This window comes from Haliotis cracherodii, unplaced genomic scaffold, assembly GCF_022045235.1.
Source record: "Haliotis cracherodii isolate W230 unplaced genomic scaffold, xgHalCrac1.p SCAF_15, whole genome shotgun sequence".
Classification (NCBI taxonomy): domain Eukaryota; kingdom Metazoa; phylum Mollusca; class Gastropoda; order Lepetellida; family Haliotidae; genus Haliotis; species Haliotis cracherodii.
Genome location: NW_027266270.1, coordinates 27431896 through 27444241, shown reverse-complemented (window position 1 = coordinate 27444241; position 12346 = coordinate 27431896). Strand labels below are relative to the sequence as shown.

General features: G+C 40.0%; 1 protein-coding gene across 2 annotated transcripts in view; it reads left to right on the top strand.

The window, feature by feature from the left end:
- LOC139462012 (vacuolar protein sorting-associated protein 18 homolog) overlaps window positions 1-12346 on the top strand; it is a 36700-nt gene that overhangs the window by 10461 nt on the left and 13893 nt on the right. For both annotated transcript variants that reach the window (XM_071243508.1, XM_071243507.1), the window contains 10 exons: window positions 1023-1135; window positions 1967-2055; window positions 5246-5350; window positions 6750-6831; window positions 7523-7609; window positions 8747-8804; window positions 9197-9361; window positions 10472-10536; window positions 11108-11243; window positions 11773-11925. In XM_071243508.1, coding sequence (XP_071099609.1) covers window positions 1023-1135; window positions 1967-2055; window positions 5246-5350; window positions 6750-6831; window positions 7523-7609; window positions 8747-8804; window positions 9197-9361; window positions 10472-10536; window positions 11108-11243; window positions 11773-11925 — 1053 coding nt within the window. The remainder of the gene's footprint in view (window positions 1-1022; window positions 1136-1966; window positions 2056-5245; window positions 5351-6749; window positions 6832-7522; window positions 7610-8746; window positions 8805-9196; window positions 9362-10471; window positions 10537-11107; window positions 11244-11772; window positions 11926-12346) is intronic.

Sequence of the window (12346 nt, the reverse complement as noted above, 5' to 3'; positions counted from 1 at the left end):
CAACTCACCAAAACCAGCGACACTGAACTTCGGCTGTGTTTACATGTGTTAGCTCAGCCCCACAATGCACTTGTGGAAAATATGTTTTGAGTCACATAAATAGATTGAAGCAAATTAATATTTAAACTTAAATTTAGATCCAATTTATTGCTGCATCGGAATGAATAACCACACAATAAACAGATAATAAAATGTGACCTATTGTAATAATACACTACCTGTTTTAGTTGTCTTGTATTATGTTTAAAACGTAAATATGTCTCTTAACATAAGGGTGCCAGCAATCAGGTGGAAGAGCCCATCAGTTAGCCCTGTTGAGGATTTTCAATTTATGTCTCAGGTCATTACAAAGCTCCAATAAAACACAAGGTTGTTCTTAAATTCAGCATCTTAGAAAAGTAATACAGTTTGCTCTATCTCCATGTGTAGTGTAATAAAGTATAGTTTTGCCCTGAACTATTATAACTAAGCGTCCTTGTGCTTTAACTATAAAAGTTCAGGGCAAAACTATACTTTAATACACTACTTCTTTCTAGCAACAAGTGTTTTGGAAATTTAACTTTGACTTTCTAGTCCCAAGTCTTACAATTATGAAGACAAGTGTATTTCTTTTTTTTCTTATTTCCGTATTCGACATAGTAAGCGCCCCACTCTAATAAGCGCCAACGGTGATATTTGCTAATATATTGGCTTGTGAACAATCCCAATTAGCACCCCTTCCGATTGGTCAATGTACACAAGACTTATTTATTCGCATACAATATGCACTTGTGTGTTATATGCACCCTTAATTATGGGCAATTAAATTCTGGAAAAAGATATCTGTCGTACATGAAAATCCCAGGCTGTCAGCATAAACCACAAAATTTATCTTTCTTCTCTGTTTTTTTTCACCAAAATAATATTTTAATAAGAGCCCCCTATTTCTAATTTTGAGAGTGTCCTGGGCATTATTTCGTCGAATACAGTGACATGTTTCTTGTATTCACTCCTTGTTTGAGGCTGTATGTTTCTTTTGTCAGATGTTCAACTTGGGCAGAGAGAAGGCTCAGTCAGTGACAAGTCTTCAGTTTGACCGTCTTCCGTCGACGACGATGACGGAATACCGCTACTACATTCTTGCTACTACCCCAGGGTGAGTGTGTTCACTAGCTCATGACAACCTTGTATTGCAGCTATCAGCATCACCACTTGAACACAAAGTGAAATGATGTGGCTCGGAACTAACCATGATGTTTATGACTATGCTTCAAAGCATATCTCCCCATTCACAAGCCTATTACAACTCAATCTGAACAAATATAAATATCATCTCTTTTCACAACTTGATATTTTTTAGCTCCATTATATGGTCCTGATGTTGATGATGATAGTATCAAATAGTATGATGTCTATTCTGAACCCTTTGTAAAACGAAAAAAATCCACATTTGTGACTGTTACCATGGAGACATGAAACTTTATGTGGATAACAACTTATTCATTCAATGTAATCGTGGTTACTCAGGGGTTTACAAGATGTCACAATATGTGCATAGAACATCAAATCAGATATAATCACAAGATTGTAGGTTAATTTGGTACTGTTTTTAATCGATACCCTTCACCCCTGAAATATAATGGGACTATGCCAGTCACGCATATTCATCAATGTTTACAGACAGATCAGTATTTTCTTTCCTGTGTATAACAGTAGTTTTGAGGCTTTGTATAACTTGGCTTTTCTATCATTTTCACTCACTGTAAGAGTCATGCATATTCATCAATGTTTACAGACAGATCAGTATTTTCTTTCCTGTGTAAAACAGTAGTTTTGAGGCTTTGTATAACTTGGCTTTCCTCTCATTTTCACTCGCTGTACCAGTCATGCATATTCATCAATGTTTACAGACAGATCAGTATTTTCTTTCCTGTGTATAACAGTATTTTTGGGGTTTTGTATAACTCAGCTCTCCTATCATTTTCAGTCGTCTGTACCAGTTTATCGGGACAGTGTCCACATCTGCTGAGCCTCCGATGTTCATGTCCCTCTTCCAACAGTATGAGACAGGCGTGGGTAAGGCACACCAGATACATGGCACACCAGATACATGACACACCAGATACATGGCACACCAGATACAGGGCACACCAGATACATGGCACACCAGATACATGGCACACCAGATACATGGCACACCAGATACAAGGCACACCAGATACATGGCACACCAGATACAGGGCACACCAGATACAGGGCACACCAGATACATGGCACACCAGATACAGGGCACACCAGATACATGGCACAAGATACATGGCACACCAGATACAGGGCACACCAGATACAGGGCACACCAGATACATGGCACACCAGATACAGGACACACCAGATACAGGGCACACCAGATACAGGGCACACCAGATACAGGGCACACCAGATACATGGCACACCAGATACATGGCACACCAGATACATGGCACACCAGATACAAGGCACACCAGATACATGGCACACCAGATACAGGGCACACCAGATACAGGGCACACCAGATACATGGCACACCAGATACATGGCACACCAGATACATGGCACAAGATACATGGCACACCAGATACAGGGCACACCAGATACAGGGCACACCAGATACAGGGCACACCAGATACATGGCACACCAGATACAGGGCACACCAGATACAGGGCACACCAGATACATGACACACCAGATACAGGGCACACCAGATACAGGGCACACCAGATACATGACACACCAGATACAGGGCACACCAGATACATGGCACACCAGATACATGGCACACCAGATACAGGGCACACCAGATACATGGCACCAGATACAGGGCACACCAGATACATGACACACCAGATACAGGGCACACCAGATACAGGGCACACCAGATACATGGCACACCAGATACAGGGCACACCAGATACATGACACACCAGATACAGGGCACACCAGATACATGGCACACCAGATACATGGCACACCAGATACAGGGCACACCAGATACAGGGCACACCAGATACATGACACACCAGATACAAGGCACACCAGATACATGGCACACCAGATACATGGCACACCAGATACAGGGCACACCAGATACATGACACACCAGATACAGGGCACACCAGATACATGGCACACCAGATACATGGCACACCAAATACATGGCACACCAGATACAGGGCACACCAGATACAAGGCACACCAGATACAGGGCACACCAGATACAGGGCACACCAGATACATGGCACACCAGATACAGGGCACACCAGATACAGGGCACACCAGATACAGGGCACACCAGATACAAGGCACACCAGATACAGGGCACACCAGATACATGGCACACCAGATACATGGCACACCAGATACATGACACCAGATACAGGGCACACCAGATACATGGCACACCAGATACAGGGCACACCAGATACAAGGCACACCAGATACAGGGCACACCAGATACAAGGCACACCAGATACAGGGCACACCAGATACATGGCACACCAGATACATGGCACACCAGATACATGACACCAGATACAGGGCACACCAGATACATGACACCAGATACAGGGCACACCAGATACAGGGCACACCAGATACAAGGCACACCAGATACAGGGCACACCAGATACATGGCACACCAGATACAAGGCACACCAGATACAGGGCACACCAGATACATGGCACACCAGATACAGGGCACACCAGATACAAGGCACACCAGATACAGGGCACACCAGATACATGGCACACCAGATACAAGGCACACCAGATACATGGCACACCAGATACAAGGCACACCAGATACAGGGCACACCAGATACAAGGCACACCAGATACATGGCACACCAGATACAGGACACACCAGATACAGGGCACACCAGATACATGGCACACCAGATACAAGGCACACCAGATACAGGGCACACCAGATACAGGGCACACCAGATACATGGCACACCAGATACAAGGCACACCAGATACATGGCACACCAGATACAGGGCACACCAGATACACACAGTGTCTGTCTCCTCATTCCTAGAGGGCAGAATGTTACATGCCCCCAGTACCCCGTGCATGAAAGGGCCCACAATAATAAGTTCTGGTAATGGGCCTGGTTTTTACAAGGGACAGGATATGTCTTTTGCAGCGTTAGAAATTGGCGCTAGTCCTGTAGTTCTTACCAAACTGCCCAATAGTAAAGGTCCAGTAGAAATTTGCCATTTTTAGGGGTTTTGCTATATGTTATTACTGTAAAGACTAGTGGACTGAAACTGTTAGTTTCTAACACTGTTTTTGGTTACTGCTTCAAATCACGTAATTCTATTTTATGAAAAAAGGTGTACAGGTAATTATTTTTTGTTCTGTTTTTTTTTTCAAGGACATCCAACATATCCTGTGAACAAATACATTTTGGTAAAAACTGAAGAAGAATTATTTTGTTCCGGAAAGAAATCCTGAATCCCCTCCCTTCCCCTCCCCAATATCAAGTGGTCAGTCTCTAAGAAGGGTCAACACATGAGCATTCAGTTGTTTGCAATGTGTGATGTGTCTGTTTGTGTGTCATTGTGCTCTGACAGCATGGATTGTTCCCCATGCTATAAACCACTGGTTTGCTAGACACAGACTTGTCTACAGGCTCCTGGTATATAGCTTGAACATTGCGTAAAACAACATTCACTTGCTCACTGTCTCATGATAACACATCAACTTGTATAATGTTTGGATCATTTTTATATCACTTACTTTCTTACATACCAGTGAAGATCCGGGTTAGAATAGGTCTTCACCAATCCATGCTTGTCGTAAGAGTATGCTTGTCGTAAGAGGCAACTAGCAGAATCGGATGGTCAGGCTTGCTGACTTGGTTGATGCAAGTCATCGTATCCCAATTGCGTGGATCGATGCTCGTGCCTGGTCCAGACTTGATTATTATATAGCCTTTATATAGCTGGAATATTGTTTATTGCGTCGTTAAGCAACAAACAAACAAATACTTTCTCTTCTGTACTGCTCTACTTTTGATAGGGACATATTTTTATATTTCCATGACACACAAAACTGATTCTCATAATGTCAAGTTTAAATAGAATGACATATCTGATGTTCCCTATCAAAAGTTGAGTAGTATATTACTTAAGGATATGGCATAATTTACAACACGTTAGTTTGATACCAGTAACTTTATAACTTATCCCAGTAATGCTTTATGCATCTAACTTTATTTCCAGAAACAGTGCAGTTTCTTGAGTTACCAGGGGACTTTGGTTACAGTGAGCTACATCTGTTCTTCCCCAAGTTCCGCCAGGCAGCTACAAAGTTTGCCTGGATGACAGGTGCTCTTTCGTTGTTATAAGATATTTTTAGTGTTTAAAATTTAAGACTAGACACAAGTCAGCTGTTAAAAACTGTGTTGATAAATTAATTTGTTTGCACTTTGAAATACAGTGAAATCTTGTTAGTCCAGACCAGAGACCATGGAACTGTAGATGGTCTCTGGTCCCGACCCCATTAGTCTAGAAACAATGCATTCTGGATAATGACTGTAACATCTGCATATGTACAAAGGACATTACAGGGATAGACACAAGGTGTATAATTCAGCTAGTCCACAGCTCAATCCATACTGCCCTATGAAGATCCGGGTTATCGTTTTTCAGTAACCAATGCTTGTCATTAGAGGCGACTAACAGGATAGGATGTTCAGGCTTGCTAACTTGGTTGATGCATGTCATTGTATCCAAACTGTGTGGATCAATGCTCGTGATGCTCAATGGATTGTCTGGTCCAGACTTGAATATTCACAAACCACAGTCATATAGCTGGAGTATTGCTGAGAGTGGTGTTAAACAACAAACAAACAAAACAATTCATACTTCATTATCCAGTGTATTTTATCTCCATGCTTTTTTGATAAATACATAGCCTTGTTACCAGCCATATGCAAAAGGCACATTGTTAAAAATAACCCTCCATTCAGATTACAATCCTGTACCAGGTTAGTGATAAGTGGTGCATGGGAGGCGCAGTCGTCTAAGGCGCCGCGCTTTGCTGTGCAGAATTGCGTCCCTTAGGCACGCCAGAAACCTAAGATTGTGGGTTCGAATCCTGGTTCGCCTCGATTTTATTTCTAGGTTTGTCAGCACCATACCCGTGCACATAGGTTTCACCAAAGTGGTAAATGTCTTGAGACCTGCATCACTTCGGGCTTTCCTCCCACATTAAGCTGACACACCGCTATATAACTGAAATATTGTTAAAAGCGGCGTTAAACCCAACTAACTCACTCACTCACTCACGAGTGATGAGAGAGATGGGAATGGGGATGTTACTTCAGAAACAAAGCTTTCAATGGTGAACAACTCCAAGGTATTTGTCAAAATAGAAAGGAGATATTCTACCCTGGACATTTAGGATGAGCTCAAGGCGGAGTGGTGGTTGTGTAGCACGTGTATATTTTGTGAGAAACCAGCCCTTCCAGATGAGTGGGTAAGTGTCTGTATCTAACATTGCATAACATTTTTAATCTAAGAAAGGTGTAAATGCAGACAATCTACTTGAAAAAGTTCATTAATTTAATTATAGATTGAAAAAGGCAAAAATGTATTTTGTCCCCCTTGTCATGGAGTTTTCATTCATATACCAGAGTGAGTATGGTGAGAGTGAGAAGAACCCCATTTAACACTTGGGTGGTGAAAGTGCACTTTAACATGTTCCCCACCTCCCTTGTTTCAGGGCCTGGTATTTACTATGGAGATATTGATGTCACAGGAGCAGCAGGACCTAACTCAGTCTTGTCCAATGCTAAACTCATGCCGTATCCTTTCACTGTAACTGACCCTTACATATTTCCAATTACATTAAGTTGCATATGGGTTTGAGTGTAGTTTCCTGCTATTGCCACACTCTAAGCTGACGACTGTCATTATTTTGAGACAATACTAGATATTAGTAGCATTCTTTTTCTCCATTATTAATGTTTAATTTTGTTTAAGGATAGGCTGACCAAAGTTTTGAGAGCAGTTCTTCCTTTCTCTTCAGCAAGTAAATATGTGAAGGGAAGTAACTCTTTGCCTTGTCATTGACAGAAACAATCCAAGTCGGAAATTTTTTTATTTTCTTACTCTATAATGTAACAAAATAATTGATTTTCCAAAAGGATTTTTATATTTATTTCTGACTGTGGTTCACCCCCAAATATATATGTCAACCATTATTAAAGAAGAAAACTAACAATGTTATTATTAGATTTTAATCCACGCTCGCCTCACTACAAAACATCCTGTCTCACGTTATTTAGTTGACACCAAGTCCATACTGACAAAGAAAACCCTACATCTGTTGCCTTGTTGCTGAAATACACCAAAAACGTATTCTACCTCACATTTTTGTTTCTTATGCCAGTTAATAGACAGATACTGTGAACAGTTTTGTTGTAAAAAAATACAAAGAATTATGTTTGTGATTGATCTTTTGTGTCCTAAGAGGATATCCTTAACCTGACGTAGCTACCCGAAGGAGGTGGACGAGAAGCCAGCACCCCCCATATCAATGCTGCTCACAGAATTCCATGTACTCATCCTCTACCCAGACAGGTATAAGTATAAGGTTCTCCTGCAATAGTTTCCCTCGTGGGGATTCCGGCTTCAAATTTAGTCCCCTGCTGATCCAATGGATTGGGTGGTCAGGCTCAGTGAACTGGTTGATGGTGTGTCATCATACCCCAGCAGCACCTACCAGTGTTCACAATATCAACCACTGGATTGTCTGGTCCAGAACAATTATTTACAGGCCTCCATCATTTAGTTGGAACATTACTGAGGGAGACATTTAACAAACAAAGCAATAGTTTATGGAACCTGAATTAAAGTATTTTGGACTTTTCCATGCTTCCATGAACTAAATTACATTTTCATCTCAACACGATCTGAAAAGTCCTGGAATGCCCCAAAGTCAGCAATTAAAGAGGAAATATGCTATGGAGAAACAACTCATTTAATTAAGCTGGAATGACCCTGCATGCAACTGAATCTCAAATCATTACACTGTTAGTACTGTTTTGTTTTATTTATTATGTTTTACTTTTCCAAACATTGAAACATTTTCACTGCTTGTGAAGTCAAAGATTTTCCAACGTCTTGATTCTATAATGATAAACTTCCAACTGATGTGGACAGTGATGAGACATATAGGTGCATATGGAATACTTCTTCACAGTCTGAACTGAAGTCTCACTTTTTCAAGTTTGGCTTTAATGTGTAATAACAGACACTATTTGATAATGATAAACTTCAAACTGATGTGAACAGGGTTCCAATAACATGAACTGTCATGACAAGCATTTCATACATGAAGTCAGCGTAGATTGTTGAAACTATTCCATGGGGATTCCATGAAGAATAGGCCCCTATGGGTCCCAGAATCTGGTATTTGTCCAAAGAGCTGACTGATTGGGTAGCCAGGATCGGTGATTTAGCTGATACCATGTCATCATTCCAGAATTACGTGGATGATCATGATTACAGAAACTAGCTTGCATAGTCCAGACTTAATTATTTACAGGCTATGACAATAAGGCTTGGACATTAAACAACACTCACTCACTCAATAACAGTACAAGATGGGTTTACAAACGTGATACCACTGCCAAACCTAAACATACCTAGCTGTGTTACCTGCATCAGTATTTGGACAGGACCCCTTACTGACTGTGACCGTCTCATCCTTTGCAGATTAAAAGCTGTGTGTGTGCTGAACGAGCAACTTATTTATGATGATGTGTATGTGGAGGTAAGTAAAGAATGAGGAGAGGTGTTACTTTGTTCCAAGCCTTGGCAAGGAACCTTCAACATCAGTTCACAAGGGACAGATGATCAGTAATTCCTTTTGTGAGTAAGTTGTTGTTTATATAAGACAATAGTCTTGGTTCTCAGGCACCACCTGCATCATCATAAAGTCTGCCGCACATTTTGTTTTTATTTCCATTTTCAAAAAGAATAAAAATCCTTGGATTGAATGATGCATGTATTCGTACCCTGACAGTGTGGATCATTGTTCAAAATATGAATCACTTGATTGTCTGGTCCAGACTTGACGATTCAGACGCTGCTGTCATATAGATGGAATATTGCTGAGTGTGAGTGTTGAACAAACACACAACCAACATGTTTTCTGCCTGACAGAGGTTTGGTAGACTGCTGGGTTGCTGCAAGGATCCAATCCGTGGTCAGGTCTGGACCTATACAACCACCAGTGTGTTCAAGTACAAGATTGTGAAGGAGGCACGGGATGTATGGCAGATGTACCTGGACAAGGGGCAGTTCGAACTGGCCAGGGAATACTGCAAGGTATAATCACTTAAAGCAAACTGTCATGTATCAGAATAACTTTATTGATTGTTTTGGAATATGTCATGTTTTAACAAATATTTTTACTTCAAAGTTTCTACCACTTACCTACCAAAGACCTTTTTGTATGGATCAAAAACGTGCAATAATTGATATTAAAGCCAAAAACCAGGGTTATTTGTAGACTTTTAAAACACTGGTAGTTTAGTGTCTGCGTATAAGAAACCTCATCTAGCATTCAGAAATTCAAGACCGACATTGTTCCACATATTGATTGCATTTAATTTGAGTCAACATACAAATGAGTGTGTTTTGAATGATTTGAACAAAATGATGAGCTAGGATCTATATATATATTATTTATAAAATGGGCAAAACTATTAGAAAGTTCTCACACATGTTCATATCAATAAGAATTAGGCTTTGCTCATTTTAAATGTTTTGGACTTAAAGCAACACTAGGGTGGTGGAGAGGGAGAGACCCCCTTCTTGTTCTGGGGGTGTAACCTGACCACTAGATTATTTAGGTTGAATGGTGAAGTGACAGTACAGATCAATGTTAAGGTCCAGTGGTAAGTACTTTCTGCAAGTTCCGTATCCACCCACAAAAACATAGGCGATCTCTCTGTCGAAAGGGCAGGACCCTCCCACTGGAACAAGGCCCCTCTTCACATCAGATCGTAGCAACAGTTATGTACTTCAAAGTCCCAACTGAAGACTTACTTCTTCAAGTTTGCCTTTAATGTGTAATAACAGGCACATCAGACAGGCCTCTCTCACTTGCCCTCTGATGAGGGTTCACTGACAGTGACAGTTGTTTTCCTCAGAACGCATTTGAGCAGTGTTAGCTGTAATTTTAGCAGTATATAAATTTTTGTACATGCATATTTATTACTTTGTTTGACATAATATTTCACTTTTCCATATCAGCATTAAAAAGTCTGCTACACAAGACAGTAATTTGATTGGATGGCTATTTTTAGCTGGGGATGTGGATGACTCAAAGGTATTTATCTCAATGGGGTTATATGCTATGCCGGGTAGAAGTGGATGTCTTCACCGAAACTGTGTCTTGTGAATGCTGCTAACTCTAATGCAATATCTATACAGGATAACCCATCTCAGTTGGACAAGGTGTTAACCAAGCAGGCCGAGTACCTCTTCGAAAACAGAAAGTAAGAGAACTAATTATCATAAGCTTATGAGGCCAGACTTTTTAAAAAATTTGGTTGACAAATCTGCTGAATTTAAAAAATTGAAATGTGAAAAGAATATAAAAGATTAAAAACATTTCTTTTATTACGCAACCAGAAATACTTAACATGTTTGTAATTAAAACTCATTTACTGTTGCTTTCAATATTAAACAATTATTTTAAATTGTGTAATTTAAACCTGTTGAAAATTTACCTTACAATCTTCAAGTTGAAATTTATACTTTTTTACTTTTTCAACCTAACGACCCAAATTTTGGGGCCAAAAATCTGTGAACCAGAAAATGAAAGTCTGGCCTAACACTTAATTCTTTGATTGGTTGAGTACTCTTTTATTTAAAATCGATGTTGCCTACAGCATCTTGGCATAATACTATTAGAAAGAAAAATTAGTAAAGTCAATAAGCAAAAATCTCTGGAAATAATCAAATTTAACTGTTCTTTTTCCAAGGCTCTACAATATCAGGCTTAGAAAAGATAAAACTTATATTATAAGTATACCTTGTGTTGTAATTGTTTACGTATTGTTCCAGATATGAAGCTAGTGCGGCCATGTATGCAGAAACACAGAATTCATTTGAAGAGATTGCTCTCAAGTTTATCCGACTTCCACAGAAAGAAGCCCTCAAAACCTTTGTACAGAAAAAACTATCTGCTTTACGACCAAGTGTAAGGATGGAGATAATGTCTTCATACAGTTTCAATGCCACATACGTATAAATATTGATTTGACACTTAAAAAATCCCCTGCTAGTCATTTAAAAAGTTGTGAAATGGCTAATAGCAAAGTGTATGAATTATTTCTCCTCATAAATTGATTTTGAAAAGTGTTTGTGTATGGTTATGGAAAAAAAGTATATCACCAAAATGGCACTATTGTCATATTTTTGCTCACCTAAACTGAGACTTCAAGTGAGCTATGTTGTGGTGAGTGTTTGAATTGAATTTATTTCTGCATATTCTTGTTACCACTTTATTGTGTTTTTTGTAATGTAGCAAATATTCAGTAAATTACAGGTGAGCTTCAGACCCTTGTGCCGTTTTACAGTTAGAAGGGGTTTCCTTTGTTTGAAGTATGTAGGTTTTAGGCTTATGATACTCTACTCACCTCAAAAGTAAATGTATGCTATAAGTGTGGGTTGACCTTTCAAATATAATACTGAACCTAACATTGTTTAAATTGAAATATCTCTTGCAGGACAAGACGCAGATGACGATGCTGGTGACGTGGCTGATCGAGCTGTACCTCAACCAGCTAGGGGAGCTGAAGGAGCAGGGCATGGACGACTCCGAGGACTACATGCGCATCCAGGAACAGTTCCGAAAGTTCCTCGGACAGACCAGGGTCAAGGTCGGTGCCTTATGCTAATTCTGACAAAACCCTTGGAATCTACCTACATGTCCTTATTATTATTTTCAGTTTAGCGACAGTTACTTTCTGAGATTACTGGACTGAAATATATTTAACTAGGCTTCATCCCAGTAGCTTGAGCCTCTCGACTTTTACAGGGGTAGACACGATTGGTCATACCCAACTAGTCTGCAGCCCATTTCAGACTAGTGGCTTACGTAAAGTAACTAGATTTGGGGAGAAAACACCTAGTCTCTCTGGTGTGTCACTAATTTCGGACGATTAGACTAGTCGCCGTCTCTATCCATATTTATACACTGCTAATGTTTTCCAAACTTTGCCTGGATGTCTTATTTTTTTATTTATTTTTTTGTGAGTGGGGTTACTACTTTTCATCTGAACTGTGATGAGTACTTTTGTG